Raw genomic sequence first — 20,492 nt, 5'->3', positions numbered from 1 at the left:
TGAAAATTATATGAGAACATTCATTTATCAGAAGATGGAATACCTGAGCATTTCGTGAAAAGAACTTTTTGAAAGGAAAGCTGTTTTGTTGTTTGAGGCTTTGAGGGAGGTGGCATTGCTGGTGTTTTCATTTTTCATTGTTCCTCATTGCGTCTCTTCCATTCAGGAAAATTAGGTGGATTTACACAAGAAAATAACACCATAGATTCTGGAGAACTTGATATTGGCCGAAGAGCAATTCAAGAGGTTCCTCCTGGGATCTTCTGGAGATCACAGCTCTTTATTGATCAGCCACAGTTCCTTAAATTCAATATCTCTCTTCAGAAGGATGCATTGATTGGAGTATATGGCCGAAAAGGCTTACCACCTTCCCATACTCAGGTAAAAGTAGGCTTTGTTGTCAATAAAATGGAAGCTGCTAGTTTGCATTTTTAAAGTTACTCTGTTTCTTAAGTTCAGCTGTTTAACTGTTGGACCACTTTCGTATTGATCTTTCACAGTGAAGAGAATTTTGAACGTAGGTTACACTTGAGGTTTTCGAATTAGTAGGAAGAACAGCATTTTCTTCCTGACTTGCGTTAATCGTTATTGATGGATTAAAATGTACTAAAATTTGTGAGTAACTGAATGAATATCGAACATCGTCTGAGCACCTAGCAAAACATCATGGATTTTCCAAGTGTTTTACCAAGATTCTATGAGAATTTCAGATGATATTCCTTTCGTGTAATAGATGCATCGTATTTTCATCTCAAACAATGTATTCATGCTGTTGAAAATATATTGTATTTTTTCTACTTAATACCAGACTTACTGTTTGTAAAGAAATTATAGGAACATAAACATAAATATGATGATATAAATTTTATCAACTGAAGCCACGATTCCTCGAATAAAGAGGCAAAAGAACTTGCATAGATAACCAAGGGTGATGATCATCACCTTACTGTAGAACTCAAAACAGTTCAAATACCCTTCAGTCACACATTCAAGGAATTTTAAAGTCAGTCTGCTTGCATGAAAATTATGTCATAATAACAGTACAGAGAGCTGCTATCATAATTCTGCAATCTTTCTCATAATCTAATACTGGATCAAGGCATGTAAGATGGAAATTGTGGTTTAAAAGAGGTCCCATTATGTCTAACAGAAATTATTTAAATTACCTACTATATTATCAGAGCTCAGACTTTTCCTAGGGTCAACTATAATGTTAGTCAACAGAGGAATCCCAAAAATGTAATAGATGGTTAATTACTTTTGACAACTGGATAAAGCCTAAAGTTATACTTGATAATTAGTTTATATACCCATAGAATTTCATGTAGATTTTAACTTGATTTATGAGATGAGGACTGGAGGGTTTCCATGTATGCTTTATAGTATATAATTTTGTGAGAAATGCTTTTTTTATAACCTAGGAATATAAATCATAAAGAAAATTGATCATATGCCAGTAAAGGAATCATATCTTTTGAGAAAGACAAGTAAGAAACTTTGAATATGCTTTGTCTTATATCACTGTAGATCAGGGAAAGTTTATATATATATACATATATATATGTATATATATATATATACTCATATATATATGGGTAAGTTTCATATATATGTGTGTATATATATACACACACATAAATTATAAAGCTGTAAAATTTTTCAATATCATGCTTTGGTGTATTCATTTTTCTGATAACATTTTTCATATCTACTATATTGAAGTAAATGCCTTTGATCCTTGCATATTAAATACTCCACATTGTGTGCTAGTATCCAATTTAAATTTTTGATTACAATTATATTTGACTATGCTGTAGGTGATGGAGTGTACAGTGTAATAATCAGATTGTCTTGAAAGGAAGTGGGTCTCTTTAAATTCACATAAAGCAGACAGATTGCATTTATATCAACAGTCCAGTGAAACAGAAAAATATTTTTTTTTCGTTGGAACCATAAATACATGTTTAAATCACTTTTTTTGTGACCGCAGAAATATACCTCCAAAGCTAAGTGCAACAGTGAGTGTGTAACCTATAAGTTCCAGAAAATAATTTCAAAAGGAAAATGTTGTATATGTTAAAGATTCATTAAGATTTAGGGTTGGCTCTTTCCAAGTTATATATACCATAGAAGATTAGGGAAATAAAAAAGTGCAGTTTCAGGTTTTCTCATAATTCTTCTGGTATTTAAATACAATATACATGATACTCACTTTCCCTTTCTACCACACTATATGTGTTCAACTAGATTACGCATTTTCTGAAGCTCCACAGTTATTAGAGTTCCTGCCTCTGGTTTATTCAAGATCAGCAGAGCAAACAGTTTCTGACTTAAGTGTTTAAACATGAAATATGCTATAAAGCAGCCCAAATTGAACATTTCTCTGTTTCTGGGGAACGCTAAATAAATCAACCTGAAATAATTAAAATTGGCCAGCCATTCAGAATAGTCACTTGAGTTTTGAAAGTCTTTGTGACCCTTTATAAAACTGTCCATTTAATTGTTACCAAGGAATCAATTGACTTCCCTCTTGCTGATGCCCAATTCATTCTCCTGGACAGTTAGAAGCCTAAGGAAGCAATTTAATGCTTTACAGTTGACAGTATACTGACTGTATCATTTAAGTGCATTTGCATGAAGGCTGTCTCAGTAGTTGGAGACCTGAGTTCTGTAAGCATACACTCCTACCACTTTTTGACCTTGTGACCTGGAACAAAGCCCTTCTCTGCACCCATGTCGGTCCAGAAAACGAAACCATTGGATCAGATGGTGTCTAAAATCTCTTACTCCTCTGTATGGCAGTCATTTACAGCAAAACCATGCCATGATCAAAAAGTTGATTTAAAGATACAGTTAATGGGATGCTTGGGTGACTCAGTAGGTTAAGCATCTGCCTTTAGCTCATGTTATGATCCCGGGGTCCTGGATCCAGCCCCGCTTTGGGCTCCTGCTCAACAGAGAGTCTGCTTGTCCCTCTGTCCCTTCCCTTGTTTGTGCCCTCTCTCTCAGATAAATAAAATCTTCTTTAAAAAAATACATTTAAGTATTCATAGATTCTGAGTTCTTATCCTTTTAATAACTGAACTAAGCATATGGATAGTCTGTTTAAAAATGAACCACTAGAATAGTTTTATCAAGTCTAACCTTTGTTTCATAATTACCGCCCCAAAGTGGTAAGACTGAATGTTATTCTAAAAATAGCCTAAGATCCTAAGACTTGCCCCCACAAAAATAACAAAAAAATCCATGTCTCCATCTTATGAATGGGTATTAATTTCAAAGTAAAGCCAGTAACCCAAGTCTGTCCATAAGTCATTGCTTTATACTTTACACCTTGAGAACAAAAATTATTAACTATTTTTGTTCCGAATGATTTGTTTGCTTTTTGTAGAGATAGGTTTAGAGTTAAGTAGAGGACTTGTCTTTAGGTTTTTGAATAACCCTCCTGAAGGCGTGTGTGAAATGCCCCTACAGAAGACCCTAAGCAGATTCTCAACAACTGTGGCCTCCCGCCCACCACCACCACCATACCCACCACTCCAGCCTCATTTTATTGTTCACGGTGTGATGCAAATAGAGACTCCTACAATGAAGGTGGTGACTATGAGTATGAGCTTGAAAGACCAGTTAAAACTCAAAATTTCCTCCCTTTCAATTTTGCCATTACTGTGCTTAATGTCAGAGGAGAAAAATGTTTATATGCAAAGAAGCCATAAAAAGAAATTTTCCCTGCCTCTTTGCCATGCTAATATAAACATTTAAATCTGATGAGAAAATGAATGGCTTATTTGAGATAACAGGCATCTTTCGAAAGTGCTGAATTCATTTTCCTCTGATAATTTTGGAGGACAATTCCAGTGAAAATTTTGCAAGTTAAATATCCACACCAGTGATTATTTTCATCCTTGTAAGGTAGAAATGAAAAAAGTTATTAAATGCCAACCAAGTTACAGCTTTTTGTGTGTATTTCTCACAGCCGCATGATGCCTTAAGGTAGTTTCAATACACACACACAAAAAAAAATAACAAAATGTTTTTACATTTAAATAAAAATTTTAGTACATTGGAAACTGAATGAGATATTCTAGATTTTGTCCAGTAGTAACATTAGAGGTCTTTGATCTGTACAGTGGCGACACATTTAATCATGAATCTCAGAATCCCAACAGCCAGTTTTATTCCAATTTGATTATATTAAGGGATTTATATAATAAACTTCTCTTTAAACAGTCCCCGGATGAAATTCCATTTCAAGAATCTATCAGAATAGAATATGGGCGATTTGCATAGACAGTACTGTAACATTATATGTATTGCACTGTAGTGTATTTTTCACCATAAACACAGCCCTCAGGAATCAAGTGAAACTGGAGAAGAATCTATAGAACTGAATCCCTTTACTTGTAGGGAGCTTTTATCTAACAAGTTTATTAAACCTGTGTTGGAAAGTCTTTGCCATGTCTTCCAAACTCACTGCATTATCCCTGATTACCAAGCTTTACTACTGTCACTCACCTTCCGTATTTTTTTTTTAATTTTTATTTATTTACTTATGATAGTCACAGAGAGAGAGAGAGGCAGAGACACAGGCAGAGGGAGAAGCAGGCTCCATGCATCGGGAGCCTGATATGGGATTCGATCCCGGGTCTCCAGGATCGCACCCTGGGCCAAAGGCAGGCGCCAAACCGCTGCGCCACCCAGGGATCCCCGTATTTTTAATTATCTTTAAATCCTCCAGTTGAATTCTGCTAGTAACACAACATTATTGATGAATCTTACTAAACCAAAAATGAAGTTAACTGACGTTCACTTCCTAATAATAACTGGGCGTATTTACTGTTACTGTCATCTCTTCGGAACTCCCTCCCCATTGTTTAATTTTTTAGACTTTTGGGCAGAGATGTATAGGCATCTTGATATAGGATTCTGGTTTAACTATTACGGAGTACAAAGCCATGGGTTTCCTTCCCCAGATGCCTGGGATGGTTGCATGAGGGTCACAGAGAGGAGTACGGTGGGTGGTAGGAAAAGACCTGAGCTTTCTCACAAACCAACGCCCCTGCTTACCAGGGATCTACCCCTACACAAGGGCCTGAAGGCTTGGTTTCCTTCATCTTCACAGTGGAAACACCGACACCTTCCTAGAAGGGTTGCCGCGATGATTCAGTATAATGCTGACACAGAGTGCGTATCGGTGGCAGTTGTTGCCACATAGTAGTAAGTAGGAGAACACCTTGTGAGATTAACAAATGGTCTAAAATTAGGTTGCCAGGTGTGACATGTTACAGGTTCAAGGTCGTATCCATACACGGCCCGAACTCATCAAACACCTTATCAGTTGCAAGAGTCCGATCTGATTCCAGAAAGAGTGTGCACTAAGGGGAAAATGATTGTCCAGTTTCTGTAGAACAACAGTCTGCGGTGGGTAGTTCTCTTTTGTGATCCCTGTAGGTGCTACGCATAGAAGGACCTGTCCATCAGGGACCTTTTCCTGACATTGTCTTTAGTAGAGCTGAGGGGAAACAGTGGGTAAAAAAAAAAAAAGAGAGAGAGAGAAGCAGCACCATGGAAATGTTTCTGACCACTAACCAGCTATACTTGTCCCCACCCTCAGTACGACTTTGTCGAGCTCCTGGACGGCAGCAGATTGATTGCACGAGAGCAGCGGAACCTGCTGGAGCCTGAAAGAGCAGGGCGGCAGGCGAGGTCCGTCAACCTGCACGAGGCTGGCTTCATCCAGTACTTGGACTCTGGAATCTGGCATCTGGCTTTTTACAATGACGGGAAGAATGCGGAGCAGGTGTCCTTTAATACCATCGTTATAGGTAAGCACGGTCCTCGAAGCCTCTTTTTCCGGGCTGTGGTCTAAACAGTGTGTTGAATAGACACTCAGTTGTCTTCCCCGATTTGGAGTGATCCCTGGGGTGATGAAGCCTGAGGTCTAATGTGATGAAGTCTAATGTGAGAACTATTTTTAAATTTTTTATTTACAAATATGTGACACGCCACGAAGCACTAGAAGAACCTATGACTTGGAAATGTCTTGGCATCTTGAAAACACTTAAAAAACATCTGCCTTTGAAATAGCCATGCTTTGCTTTACTATTGGAATAATCAGGTGGCTTGCTTCGCTTTGCTGTTGGAATAATCTGGTGGCTTGCTTTGCTTTGCTATTGGAATAATTTGGTGGAAGTGAATCCTTGGCCCTGTTGTGGAGCAGGCCATCCGTGATTCCCTCAACGTGGCGCTAGGATAACCAAAGTGACGCAGTCTATCTCGTGCAAGTGGCAGGCCGGGCACTAAGTATTCCTATTCTCTCTTTTCTTCAGAGTCCGTGGTGGAGTGCCCCCGAAATTGCCATGGAAATGGAGAGTGCGTTTCTGGCACTTGCCATTGTTTCCCAGGATTTTTAGGTCCGGATTGTTCCAGAGGTATGCGAGTCCCAGTCCTTTCTTAAGCCCATGCAAACAAGCTGTAGAAACAGGAGTAATTCGGACCCTGGGCAGGGCGAGAACACCGGGGGGAGGGAAGGCAGCATAGCCCCCCACAGCCCTGCGCCTTTCCCCCCGGATGTCACCCCCGAGGGTGGCTGCTAACTGCCCTGTCGTGGTCTGTTTCGCAGCAGCCTGTCCGGTGCTGTGCAGCGGCAACGGGCAGTACTCCAAGGGCCGCTGCCTGTGCTTCAGCGGCTGGAAGGGCACCGAGTGCGACGTGCCCACCACGCAGTGCGTTGACCCACAGTGTGGGGGCCGTGGCATCTGCATCATGGGCTCCTGCGCCTGCAACTCCGGATACAAAGGAGAAAATTGTGAAGAAGGTAAACATGCCAATATTTATGGAAATCTCTTGTTCTCCGCAGAAAGGAAGAGATTATCTTTGTGGTCTTCCATGTGGCAGGTGCATCTCTTTGTGTGCCTCCCCGTGAAAGTACTGTTCATTTCCACACTGACCCATGCATCGTTGTGTTAACACGTTGACTGATAAAAAAAAAAAAAAGCACAAATGCCCAAAGGAACCCCTTTGCTCTCAGTAGTGTGAATTTTTCCCCCCACTCTGAGGAAGCAAGCAAACACTTGTGTCTTGAAACCAGAGATGGACAATTGTTTTGTTTTGTTTTATCTTTGTTTTTTCGGCGGTGGTGGGTTTTTGTTGTTTTGTTTTGCAAACTCTGCTGTTTTGGATGCCAGCTTTTAAGTCTAGTGTTGTGGCATCTCTAGGAAGACAGGCTATATTGCACGTGATATAGAAGTGAAAAAAAAATACATCGTGGCCTTGCTCTATAACTGTATGTAATGATGATAGCTGTACTGTAAAGTGCAGTTGAATTGTTTTTTTTTTTTTTCAAAAAGCAGAAAAGCACCATTTCCGTTCTTCAATCAAATTGATTTTATTGATCTGCACACAGAAAGTAATGCAATTAAGTCTCTGGAATTAAATTTTCAGGCCATTGACCCTACAAGTGTAAAGTTTTATTGAGTCAAATTGCTAAATTAAATCTCGTCATCTAAACCACATTAAAGTGAATTAAGAAGGATAGAGAGTATGCAACTCATTTATTTCTCAAACAGTTTGAGGGTCCCATACAGCTGTCAGTACTCAGTGTTGTGGATTAGGTCAGCTGATACGATTTTGTTACAGAGAAGCCAATACTTATTACTATCTGATTAAGCAGAACAGAGAGCAGTAGCCTGAAATCTCAGGAGCATCTATGTGTGTAATTTGTAAAAATTACAAATCCTTGCAAGAGTCTCAATTACCTAACTGGCGTGATTCTCAATGCCATCTTATAGGATTCTTTGCATTTTCAGAAATCAGTTCTCAAAAATGGTAAGGAAATAGTTGAGTATCCAAAATCATCATATACATTGGGTTGAGATTCAATTCTTTATCCTGCGTGTACTACGTATGTGTGACATCTTCTAGATTTAACTGTGAAATTATTCTTTTTTCTCTATTGCAGCTGACTGTCTTGACCCTGGATGTTCCAATCACGGTGTTTGTATCCACGGGGAATGTCACTGCAGTCCCGGGTGGGGTGGCAGCAATTGCGAACTGGTGAAGACCATGTGTCCAGATCAGTGCTCTGGTCACGGAACGTATCTTCAAGAGAGTGGCTCCTGCACCTGTGACCCTAACTGGACTGGCCCAGACTGCTCAAATGGTAAGGTGCATCAGTGCAGTGTGATCGAGTACTTAATATTATGTAGCTGAAGATTAAGATATCTTAATTTTTAAAAACACACTTATTGAATTTAGTGTAGATTGTATTGAAGTTATGATTTATAGAAATGAGTGTTAAAAGTAATGAAATTCCATTGCCTGATAAGAAGAAATCGGCTTTGTCAATTTGTCATTAACATTTCTCCCTTAGTCGCATGGTAAAAAAAATACTATTTCATTTGTGTAAAGAACTCCATCTTCTTACCTCTCCAAGGCCTGTGTAGAGCTTGGGGATTTAAGCACATTATCTCATAAACAGAGAAGCTCAATTAAAAAATAATTTGACAACATAAGGCTAAACATGATCACGGCAAAGAGTATACATATATAGATATTATGATGTGCATAATGGTCCAACACTGATTTTTTTTTAATTATAACAGTATTATTATCATAAAAATGGCAGGTAGTAATTTTTTTTCAGTCAGTCGGTCTGTTATTGAGCAACAGCTATGTGCATGCATGGCATGGTGATGAGTCCTGAAGGGATAAAAAATAATGAATTCTTCTTACCCTCTCGGATAGTGGCTTTCAAATTTTTTACCATAACCCACAGCCTTAAACAGTTTTACATTGTGACCCTACTGTATATAATACACTCGCATAACTGAAACAAAGCTTTACAAATTGGTACACACAAGATGCTTTTCTCCAAGGATGTCCTGTTTTTTTGTTAATGCTGGTTGTATCCAATGAATTAATTCCATGACCACATTAGTGCCACAGTGTGAAAAGGTACTGTTCTAATCTGGATGATTACAGTTTAATTGGGCAGATGAGGTCAAATGCACCCGAAATACTTGGAAACCAATACATCCCAGTTTAATATTTTATTGGATATTACATGGAATAATATGCTAAATACAGTCAACATTCAGAGGAGTGCCCTGGCTTGATGCACATTGGAAGTTTTCAAGGAGATTTTGGTTAACATTTGTCACCTTCTTTCAAGATGGTAGTTAGTGTGGGGATGGGAGGAGGTATTTTTCGACTAGGGGAACAGTATGAGAAAGTACTTCGTAGCATAGAATCTGAGATCAGATGCTTGGGTTCACACCCAACCTCCACTACTTAATAGCTGCGTAAACTTAGGCAGACTACGGTATGCTTTAGTTTACCCATCTGTTAAATGGAGTTAACCGAGACATGCTTTACAGAGATACTTTGGCAAGTGCTTGAATTAACATCTATAAAGTACAAGGCTTAGTCCAGAATCCATTCCAAATAGAGCTGCCACCTCCACTGCTATGACTGTTACTACTACTACGACAACTACCATTAGCAAAGATCCAACTATGAGATTATTGTTCTACACGTGGGAGAGTAAAGGAAAGATATTCGGAGGTAAAGGCTGGGTTGGGCCCCATTATGAGGGACGCAGCTTAGAAATGATGGTTCAGACAATGGAGAATACACTTGTCCTGACAATGTGCGCCCACCAGTGTGATGAGAGCAGTATGTGAGAACTCCCCAATCGATTATGTGTCAGAGAGCACGACTAGTTGGAATTTGATGGCCGGAAGGCAAGTTTGAGAGCTTTCCCAGAGTGTGAAGTGCTGAGAGCGTGAATTCATTTGGAGTTTGTAGAAATGAAGAGGATAAATCAGAGGGCCGTTTTAAAGGAGAACTAGACGGAGCCTGCAGAAGAGACAGTACAGAGTTGGTGCGGAGAGCCGAACGTCTGCAGCAGGGTGGGCTGGGGCAGTGGTCATGTCTTTGGGAAGGAGTGAGGAGTGAGGCCGGATGCAGGGGAGGCGATGGGGAGAGAGGGGGGAAGGCAAAGGGCCAGGTCTTGTTAACACTGTTGAGTCAATAAAAACAAAGGCTTGGCTGCAGGGAAGCCCACACTGATTGCCTTCTTCTCTGAAGCCCTGTTTATAACTGAGTGGTTCAGAGCAGGCGATCTGGAGATGAAGGGCCTGGGTTCAGGTCTAGCGCTGGCTATTCCCTACATCTGTAATGTCAAATCAGCTCTTTAAAATGCTTCTCTGCACCTCAGTTTCTTTCCCTGTAACATGTGGATGATAAGAGCAGTACCCTATACAATCATCAGAAAGTGGAAATGAGTTAATAAGTGAAAAGCACTTAGAACAGTGCCTGATACATGGCAGGTACTTGGTAAGTGGTACCCATTAATAGAAGTGGTGATGGTCATAGTCGTGGTGGTAGCGTTCCAAAGGCGATCTTAGCCTTTAGAGTTTGTCATCTTCATTCTTCATTGATTCAGGGGAGCGTCCCCAGGAAAGTACTACTTGGCTACGGTTCCCCCAGTAGTGAAATTTATGAAATGCAAATTATCTCATCTGTTAGTATAACCTAATGGCATTAACCTAAGAGAAATCCCACTAAGGCAGTGAATTCACATGCTTATTTTAAAGGAGAAAAAAAAAAGACTAGTAATTTTTACAAATCTCTCTTTCCTGGCACTTTGAGAAATTTGGATGACATGAATTACCAGCAGCATGACCGATTTCTGTGCCATTCTTCACCGACTGCAGACAATCCTGGAAGCTCACACTAAAGATAGTTTTGTACAGGATAAATTGTGATATTGATGAAAAACTTCTGTTGACGCCTCAAGTAGATATCCTAGGTAAAGGGACAAAAGGACAATGATGCACTCTTTTCCCTACATAGTCACTCTCATTTCCCCTCCCCCCTCTTTTTCTCCTTCCTCCCTCCTCTCTCCCTCCCTACTACTACATCCCTCCTACTCCCTTGGCTCCCTTCCCTCCTCCCTCATCCTCAACCTCCTACCTTCTCTTCCTTCCTTTTCCTCTGCCTCCCTCATCTTTTGGCCATACATTTTTGGAAGCAGACAGGTTGATGTTCCTTACAGCTTCATAGAAACATGAGTTGATTCACATAGCTTGGAGGACCAGAAACTGGTTAGAAAATTCACGATCACAAGAGCAATTAACATGTACAGGACAAATGAGAGCGAAAACATAAACTGCGGGTGGGATTATAGAGGACCTTGAATGGCCCCACGAAAGAGTTCTAGGAAATCATCACCCAACATTATCAAGCATAGGTGCGAGGCATTATTTAAATAACACATTAGCTTGTTTTGTCCTCCGTTCTTAAAAAATGTATTTTATAGTCACAAGAATCAAAATAGGCATTTAATTATTTCTGTTGAGTTTTTATTTCCCTTTCTGGCTTCCGTACTAAAAAAATGCATCCCACCAAAAAAATCCAATTAAAGTTTATAGATATAATTATTTTTATACTAAAGCTACTTGGTTCAGGTCTCCTATGCCTTCATCAGTAAAATAAGCATAATAATACTAGCTATAAAATAATACTGGTTTGAAATATTGCCATTCTAATTTGTCTCCCACAATTATCAGAGTAGGAAAGAAATAATGAAAAGCCCTTTTTGTTTCATATAATGTTATTTAATACATCACCTGAATCATTTTATAAAGGATCCTTTGTAATTGATACTGTAGCTCAAAAGATAATTCAGCCCTGGGGCATCTGGCTGGCACAGTCAGGGTAGCATGCAACTCTTGATCTCAGGGTTGTGAGTTCAAGCCCCCTGATGGATGTAAAGATTACTTTTAAAAATTTAAAAATAAAATAAAATTTAAAAAGATGATTCAGTTGTCTTCATAAAATGATACTGCCATGCAGCCCCGGTGGCACAGCGGTTTGGCGCCGCCTGCAGCCCAGGGTGTGATCCTGGAGACCCGGGATCGAGTCCCACGTCAGGCTCCCCGCATGGAGCCTGCTTCTCCCTCTGCCTGTGTCTCTGCCTCATTCTCTCTGTGTGTCTCTCATGAATAAAACAAATAAAATCTTTTAAAAAATGGTACTGCCATGAATGACAGAAAAGACAAAAAGGTATAGATGTTAATTAAAAGATTAAACTGGCTGCCAAAATCACCTATCATTATTTTACATATTTAGACTGATTTTCTACATGCTAATATAATTATTTTGCCAGCTGAAAATCTAATTTTACCTGTATACAAAATGACTGCTTAGACGTAGTGAGTGAAGATCTTACTCCTATTCATCTTTCTACCCCCAATGCAAAGCAGAAAACCATATATTAAACTCTCAATATATAGAGTTGAAAAATTAATACAGTACTTTTTTTTTTTTGGAAGAGACTAACCACAGGAAACAAAGACTTTATTAAACTTTGCAATTAGCTACAAAAAGACAGAAAACTTACCTAGAATTTTTAGTAAGGAGATCAAATATGCATATATTCATCCTCTGAAAATATCCTGGTTCTTGTGCCTGAAATGTATCTGCACGTTGCACAGCTGTCCTTGGAAGTTTACAAAAACATTGTTGGTAACTTACATCTGTGGTTGAAGAAACTTTCAGCATTATTGGGAATTTCTAACTAACTAAATCCTAAAGCAAAACACTTTACAAAGCTACTTCTTTTGTTGTTGTAGAAATGACCTTCAAATATCTAAATTCAATAAGAGTAGACTCTATACCTGCAGAAACATTTGGTTAAGCTGCTAAAAGAGAAGAAATGAATTCTTTTCATCAGAAAGTTTATAGGTTTGAAAGCAACAGAGCTTTCCTCTATCTTCATCAGCAGTTTGTCCATTAATTAGCCCTTCAATTCCACTTCAATTAAATTAACTCTAATTAATAAGTTCATTACAAAGATTGACGCACCTTGCTCAAAGCTAGTGTGCTAAATGCTGATAAACACCTTCACCCTAATGAAAAATTGATTAGATTGAATAAAAGGGGTACCTCAGAAAGAAACCTCTCTCTTCTGGAGCTGAGTTGACGTTCTGTTCGTCTGAAGTTAATCACCATCTTAGATCTCTTAATCAAAAATTTAATTCAAACGAGATGGAAAATGTAGCATGAAAAAACATATACCACTCTCTTCCAGTTAATAGTCCTGCCTGTTGTTTATAAGAAATGTTATAACTCTCACAGTTGCCTCCATTGGGTGTTTAAAATTCTGTAGGACTTTGAGAGAGAATTATGGTGTCTGAGAAATGTAACTTGAGCAGTAAGTAGAAAAACAGGGGCATGTGACTATATCAACAGTTACTGGTTTTTGGTTTTTTGGTTTTTTTTTTCATTTAAAAATAAGGCTATAGTTCATTTTCTACTTGTTAGAAATGATTTAGGGTTTTTATTCGGCATTTTTATTTTTGCAAGAAAACTGAAACAAAGCTCTGGTCTTACAATCATAGAAAAAAGAGGTAGTTGATTTTATTTAATAACTTTATATGTAAAAAGCAAACTACAAAATATCCTTCAGAGTTTTCTTTCTGTGTGTGTCAATCTTAATGAAGGTTTTAAAGAAAAAAATTATTTTAGACCCTTAAGTTCTTAAAAATCAAACCTATTAGGGTTTTGAAATCCTTTGGCCACTTGGTCTCCCTTTAGTTTGCTCTAGTGCCTGAAAAACCTACTTTTTCCAATGACAGTGGCTGTAGTTACATAAATTTTCAAACTGATTTTCTACTATTGTTATCTGTCCACAGTACAAATTTACTGGATAGGAAAAAAAAACAGTTTCTTTTCTTTAACCAGCATGTGTATGTGTCAGAAGTGAGCCCAAGTGCATACTACAAAAGATTCTTTTAAATAAAAGTTTCTGAAATTTAAATAGAAATTTAAACATTAGGATTAGAAATCACCCCCTTTGCAATTCTTGCTAGACGGGTGAAGCCCAACTCCTGTTAAATACCAGACATGCCAGTCGGAGAAGGACAAACATTATATGGTTTCATTCGTTTGGGGAATATAAAAAATAGTGAAAGGGAATAAAGTGGAAAGGAGAGAAAATGAGTGGGAAATATCAGTGGGGGAGACAGAACATGAGAGACTCCTAGCTCTGGGAAACGAACAAGGGGAGGCGGGTGGGGGGTTGGGGGTGACTGGGTGACGGGCACTGAGGAGGGCACCTGACAGTATGAGCACTGGGTGTTATGCTATATGTTGGCAAATCGAACTCCAATGCCAAAAAAAAACCCCTGCATAGGGACACCTGGCTGGCTCAGTTGGAAAAGCATGTTACACTTACTTGATCTTAGGGCCATGAGTTCAAGTCCCACATTGAGTGTAGAGGTTACTTAAATAAATAAAAAACTTTAAAAAATAATAATAAATTAAATAAATACAGGCATACATACCAGCCATGCTTAGGCACTGAAATATTTTATTAATTTTATATGCACTTGATGTATGTGCCTGGACCGGTGCATGTGCCAAAAGATACTCTCAGATACACTTCGTGTGTGCTTTCCTCTGGTTATGGATCACGGGTCCTGTTCGGTTAGAAGCCTCGTGGACACACACACACACACACACACACACACACACTCTCTAGGGAGTTACAGCAAAATCCTCCTGTGTGTTTTATGCACAATGACAGCAGCTTATGCAATTACATGACCAAGGGAAAACGCCCCCTCTGCCATGTAGAATTCTTCCTGGCCGGTGCAGAAATGTGCTGCGTGGAGAGATACTTTGCATGTGTCAATGTTTTTGTGGTTCTGAGCTGGAAGAGGTCGGCCCTGCCTCATTCTCGGTCTCTCTCCCTCCTCCCCGCTCCCTTGCCGCCCGCTCCGCTTGCTCCCTTCGGCGCAGAAATCTGCTCGGTGGACTGCGGCTCGCACGGAGTGTGCATGGGAGGAAGCTGTCGCTGCGAGGAGGGCTGGACCGGCGCCGCCTGCAGCCAGCGAGCCTGCCACCCGCGCTGCGCAGAGCACGGCACCTGCAAGGACGGCAAGTGCGAATGCAGCCAGGGCTGGAACGGAGAGCACTGCACCATCGGTAGGCCCCGCCCCCGGCCGCCCTGCCCCGCCCCCCGGGGAGGGGGGAGGGGGAGAGGAGGGAGGGGGAGGGAGGGGAGGGGGAGGAGAGGAGGGAAGGGGGAGGACGGAGGAGAGGGAGGGGGAAAGGGAGGAGAGGAGGGGGAGACGAGGGAGGAGGGAGGGGAGGACGAGGAGAGGGAGGGGGAGGACAGATGGGGAGAGGGAGGGGAGGAAGGAGAGGGGAGGGAGAGGAGGGAGGGAAGGATAGGGAGGAGGAGGAAGGGGGAGAGGAGGGAGAGGGGAGGGGGAGGAGGAGAGGAGAGGAGGGAGGGGGGAGGACAGGAGAGGAGAGGGAGGAGGAGGAGAGGAGGGAGGAGAAGAGGGGAGGAGGGAGGGGAGGAGGGGGAGGGGAGGGGGAGGAGGGGGAGGGGAGGAGGGAGGGGAGGAGGAGGAAGGAGGGGGAGGTGCAGAGGGAGCACCCGGGTTGCTGGCTGTTTTCCACCTCGCCCCCTACTGCCCCCCCACCTTGGAATTAATTTCGTTAATTTTCCACTCGTCTTTCTGAAAATGGAATTGCTTTTTCAAATAAGGCCCATCGTGTTGCAGAGGCAGCTCGCTTCCTCTCAGAGCGCCTGTCACAAGTATGAAGTGTCAGAATTTTGTACCCCCCCCCCCCCCCCCCCCCCCCCCCGTGATGATGGCTACAAAAACGGACTCACCCGAAGATGATTTCATTTCCTTCTTATAAACACACTTTCGTGGGATAGTATTTTGCCGTTGCGTGACAGCAATTTATTTATTTATTTATTTATTATTACCTTAAAAGAGATGTCAAATATGGGGCCTTTCGGGGGAGCGTCCAGAAATTTCCATCACCACACATCTTAGCACCTGTCGGTATAGTGGAGTCTTTCAAAAAGAGGTTGGACTTCTTACAGCTTTATTTTGGAGTAGCACAAGGAACAAAGTAGAAGAAAATGCACACAAGTCTAGATGTTCTTAGAGTTCTGTGCTAACCCTTCTTCAAATATGATCATGTTCCCAAAACTCAGTAGGTTAAATAAAGCAAACAGGTGTTTAAGATCAAAATGTTGGTACATAAATGGTAGTTAGCATGGGTACAAGCATCCAGAACACACATAGTACTGTCTTTTCTGGGTACTTAGTGCCTTTGCTTTTTACCATTTGAGTCACAGAAGTTAAAATATTTATTTAAAAAATATAACAAATGTAAGTAGTAAACGTCCACCTTACTTCAGTGAAAGTATACAATTATATACAATGTTATGAATGACATTGTCCTACAAAAATTTCATAATTTGGGGTATGTTGTTTTATATCCATAGAATATAAGTTGATAAAGCTGTTGGAGGGAGTCTCGGTATCTTAAAAGATTTCTTCTTCCAGGGCAGCTCTAAGCATTATGTACTTTACTTTCTTGCTTACAGGAATTGGCTAGCTAGGAAATTTTTCACTGGAAAGTTGAAATCACGGACATTTTATAAACTGTTGCAGTCTTTACAGAAGCTCAAGTGAGATTCTTTCCAATCTTACTGACGTTCCTCTCATCTGTTTTAAGGGTGGTGATCCCCCCACACCCACATGTGATGATCCACAGAAGGGCTCACAAAACTCAAGGCACTTGTGCTCATGACTGTAATAGATAAAGGGGAAAGACCCATCTGGTGGTATCTGGAGAAATCTATGCACAGGCTTGCTGTGTTGTGTTGTGTTCTTTCTCTCCCACCAAGGCAGGTCACATGGAGCATGTACTTTTCTCCAGCAGTGAACTATACCAGCATGTGTGCAAGGAACACTTGCTCTGCTGAGGGACACCCATTTGAGACTGAGAGGTTTTTATTAGGGCTGCTCTAAGAGGTAGCCTCTGTCAGCCACAACCACCAAAATTCACGATTCTCAGAAGAGATTCTCCTGGTAGGCAAAATCACCTCATCATTGTAGAGAACATTCAGTTCTCCAGATGCCAGCCAAAGGCCAGCCCTGCAGACTTCTACAGGTCAGGCCTGGAAGCATCCTTAGGGTCTCACCTGTGGAATGTGAGTTACCTTACTTCCGGGAAGCATAGTTCCCAGTCAGGAAAACTGCAAGTACACATATTCATGGCACTTGCAGAGCGCTCATCCCCATGATTTTGATAGGGCTTTCCCCTCCTCTACTCTTTAAGAGAGGCTTCTAGGGCAATGGCTGCCTGTTGTTTACGTGAACTACATTTGTGAACTACATTAAAGCCACAAAAGTTGACAACCACAATTTACACAAATCTGTGGACATACAGAGGATAATGCATTACCCCTGAGACTAAATAGCTCCATACCCCAAATCCCAGAATGCCCACATACCAGAAGCGGGGCAGGAAAAATAGACCTTGAAACATGCTCCATCAAATTTTATGACCCCACCACCCCCATACCCATCAGAAGTGAATTGATTCTAGCTGGGGGGGAAATGTTAAATATTTGACCATGTGTATCCTAGGAAGTATGGCAAACACGTGAATGTATAGCTTGGAAAGCCAAGAAGTGTACTATAACGTTTTCAACATATGCAAATTTAACTTGCCAACCAGCAGTTACTAAATAAATCAGTCTATGGGGGTCCTCACTGACTGTGGCAATAGTACATGTTTAGTTTCCCATGGATGAGCTGTTCTTGAACAGCTTTGCAGTTTTCTGGGTGCACACAGGATGTTTGTCAGTAGCAGGTCTTTTTTGTATAGTTTGACATTCTTCGCTGTGGTTGTTAACAATTCCATTTTCTATTTTTTTTTTATTTTATTTTGTTGCTCTTATACTCCATATGAGTAACAATGTGGAAATAAAGGACCTGCTTCATTTGAAAATGAATCTTTTAAAAGACATAGAGACCCTCACATCACTCTTTGGCTCTTTTATACTATTAGAGCTACTTATTCCCAGTTTTGGCTTGCAAGGATCCAATTATTTTTTTCCACCTATTTACTACCTATGTATGTGTCCACAGTGGAGAAGGGGCCGTTTAAAAAGAGGCCTTTGTGAGCCACTCATTTAAACAACCCAAGAAACTACAGTATATTTTCCCATTTGGGATTGTTACTGTTCTGTGCATTTCCTCTCCATTTCAACACTTATACATCTGGCTGAAAGAAGCTGCCACTTTATGAACGAATACTCATAAATCAGCAAGATTTTTTTTTCTTTCTCCATATTATGTGCCATCTCATTGAATACAAACAGGGAGGTTAATTGAAAGAGAGATGGAGGAGAAATTAAACAGTTAGAAGCAAACAAAAGTCACCAGTAGAAAGCAAAGAATATTCTTCATTAGTCATCATACTGTCTTCATAAACTGTTCATGCTTTCATAAAACCATAGGCATTTTGATAGTAAAATAGGCTATGAATTTAGAGTATTCACCAAACACCCTATGTACCTGAAAAGATTCCATCTTGATAGTTTTATTAATGTGTTCATATTTTCCTCTCATTATGAATCATGCGTTCAGCAAATTGGGCATATTAATTGTCAGATTCATTGTCCCAAGTCCTTCTCCTTTCTGGGGTTAGACTTTATTTTTTTTTTTTTTTAATTTATGATAGTCACACACAGAGAGAGAGAGAGAGAGGTAGAGACACAGGCAAGGGGAGAAGCAGGCTCCATGCACCGGGAGCCGACGTGGGACTCGATCCCGGGTCTCCAGGATCACGCCCCAGGCCAAAGGCAGGTGCCAAACCGCTGCGCCACCCAGGGATCCCATGGGGTTAGACTTTAATTAGCAGTGCATGCAGATGAAAAATACAACAAAGGGAAATCTACCTTTTTTTTTGTTTTGTTTTTAGGGGAGGGAAGAAAGGGGAACAGGCAAGAAGGAGAGGGAGAGAGAGTATCTCAAGCAGGTTCTATGCCCAAAGTAGAGCCCCAGTGTAGGGCTCAGTCTCACGACCCTGAGATCATGACCTGAGCCCAAATCAGGGTTTGGACATTTAAACAACTGAGCCATGCAGGCACCCCAAAGGAAATCTACTTTCAGTGATATTATGATTAAAATAAATATTTCTCCCTTCCTCCTCAAAAAATGTTTGATTGTTGGACCCTTCAAAAATAAAGAGAAGTTAGTTATATGACTGAACCTCCACCGATAACCAACAGTAATTATTGCTACCATAGTTTAATAATAACAGCACTGGTATAGATACTCAACTACTATAATGTCATCATCCTTTGTACGTGACCATTCCACAGGAAGATCAAATGATTATCACACTCACGTTCCTATTTTTGTTTCTCATGAGATAGGAAAGATGTAGGAGTGTTTAGAGGACCCAGAAGCAAGTTAGAACATATTAAATATAATTAAGTAGTTCATAAACAGGAGTTGACATAATTGGAATATTGTGTGTCTGTCTCTGCATAAACAACCCAAACAGTTCTATATCGATCAAGCTCAGATCTTTGAACTGGGAAATACTTGTCTTGGCCCAATTCAGTAATTTCACATTAATATATTTAACTGAAACCAGAATCTATAACCACGTAAAGGCAACTCAGTTGCTTTGACTCTTCCTATTTGACTCTTCCTATGCTTCTTGCTTAGAAAGATGGGAAGACGGCCCTCTGGTCTGTGGCTGGAGTTAATTGGCCATGGAAGCAATAAAGATGCCACACCAACCTCTGCTAAACAGATGTTTGGAGACAATCTACAGCTTTTGAGTGCAATACAGCTAAATACGCTGGTGAATGATAGATCCTAAGCTACCATGTTTTGAGTGTTACTAACCTGTAGCTTCCCCAAGAATTATTCTTTGTAGCAGTTGCTGAAAAGAAATTGCCCCTACAGCCATCCCTATATATCTGAGAACACTGGAGGGTATAGATGAGAATGTGACCTGAAAGGGTAAGTGGAACAGGGGTGAGGCCTGGGTGACACATTTCATAGCTGTCCACCATAGAGAATTCCTAGAAAGATACGGAAGGCTCAGATCTGTCTATAGATGGGTGAACTGTCTCCTGGAGGCTGACTGGGATTTCCCATTTCCCCACAGACAGAAATGGAGAAAATGGGCTTAGACCGTTCAAATGTTGATTAGATAGAATGAAGAACCTCAGCGTGGAAGACATATTTAAATCCTGGAACAAGATCCCAAAGAAATGTTTTAATCTCGATTCCTAGAAGCTTTAGCAATACTATAATTATCTAGTTGTGGAACACTAGGGGTTTTTGTCTGTTGTTTTTTTTTTTTTTAAGATTTTTTATTTATTTATTCATAGAGACAGAGAGAGAGAGAGAGAGAGAGAGAGAGGCAGGGACACAGGCAGAGGGAGAAGCAGGCATCATACAGAGAGCCTGATGTGGGACTCGATCCCGGGTCTCCAGGATCTCTCCCTGGGCTGCAGGCGGCACTAAACCGCTGCGCCACAGGGGGCTGCCCTGTCTGTTGTTTTTGTTAGTTTGGGGAGTATTTTTAAGGGAGGAATTCTATTTACCTTTTTTCTATCCATGAAGTCTCTTGAGTAGTGTCCC

The 20,492-nt window shown here is 40.6% G+C and overlaps 1 protein-coding gene across 6 annotated transcripts in view; it reads left to right on the top strand.

Moving 5' to 3' along the window:
• LOC119874670 (teneurin transmembrane protein 3) overlaps positions 1-20,492 on the top strand; it is a 601,805-nt gene that overhangs the window by 484,633 nt on the left and 96,680 nt on the right. For all 6 annotated transcript variants that reach the window (XM_038560464.1, XM_038560463.1, XM_038560462.1 and 3 more), the window contains exons 7-12: positions 167-381; positions 5,615-5,825; positions 6,330-6,431; positions 6,623-6,817; positions 7,961-8,161; positions 14,809-14,994. In XM_038560464.1, the coding sequence (XP_038416392.1) occupies positions 167-381; positions 5,615-5,825; positions 6,330-6,431; positions 6,623-6,817; positions 7,961-8,161; positions 14,809-14,994 (1,110 nt within the window). The remainder of the gene's footprint in view (positions 1-166; positions 382-5,614; positions 5,826-6,329; positions 6,432-6,622; positions 6,818-7,960; positions 8,162-14,808; positions 14,995-20,492) is intronic.

This window comes from Canis lupus, chromosome 16 (assembly GCF_011100685.1).
Source record: "Canis lupus familiaris isolate Mischka breed German Shepherd chromosome 16, alternate assembly UU_Cfam_GSD_1.0, whole genome shotgun sequence".
In the NCBI taxonomy this organism is placed as follows: Eukaryota; Metazoa; Chordata; class Mammalia; order Carnivora; family Canidae; genus Canis; species Canis lupus.
The sequence above is the reverse complement of the archived record's forward strand: the minus strand, read 5'-3'. Positions and strand labels throughout refer to the sequence as shown.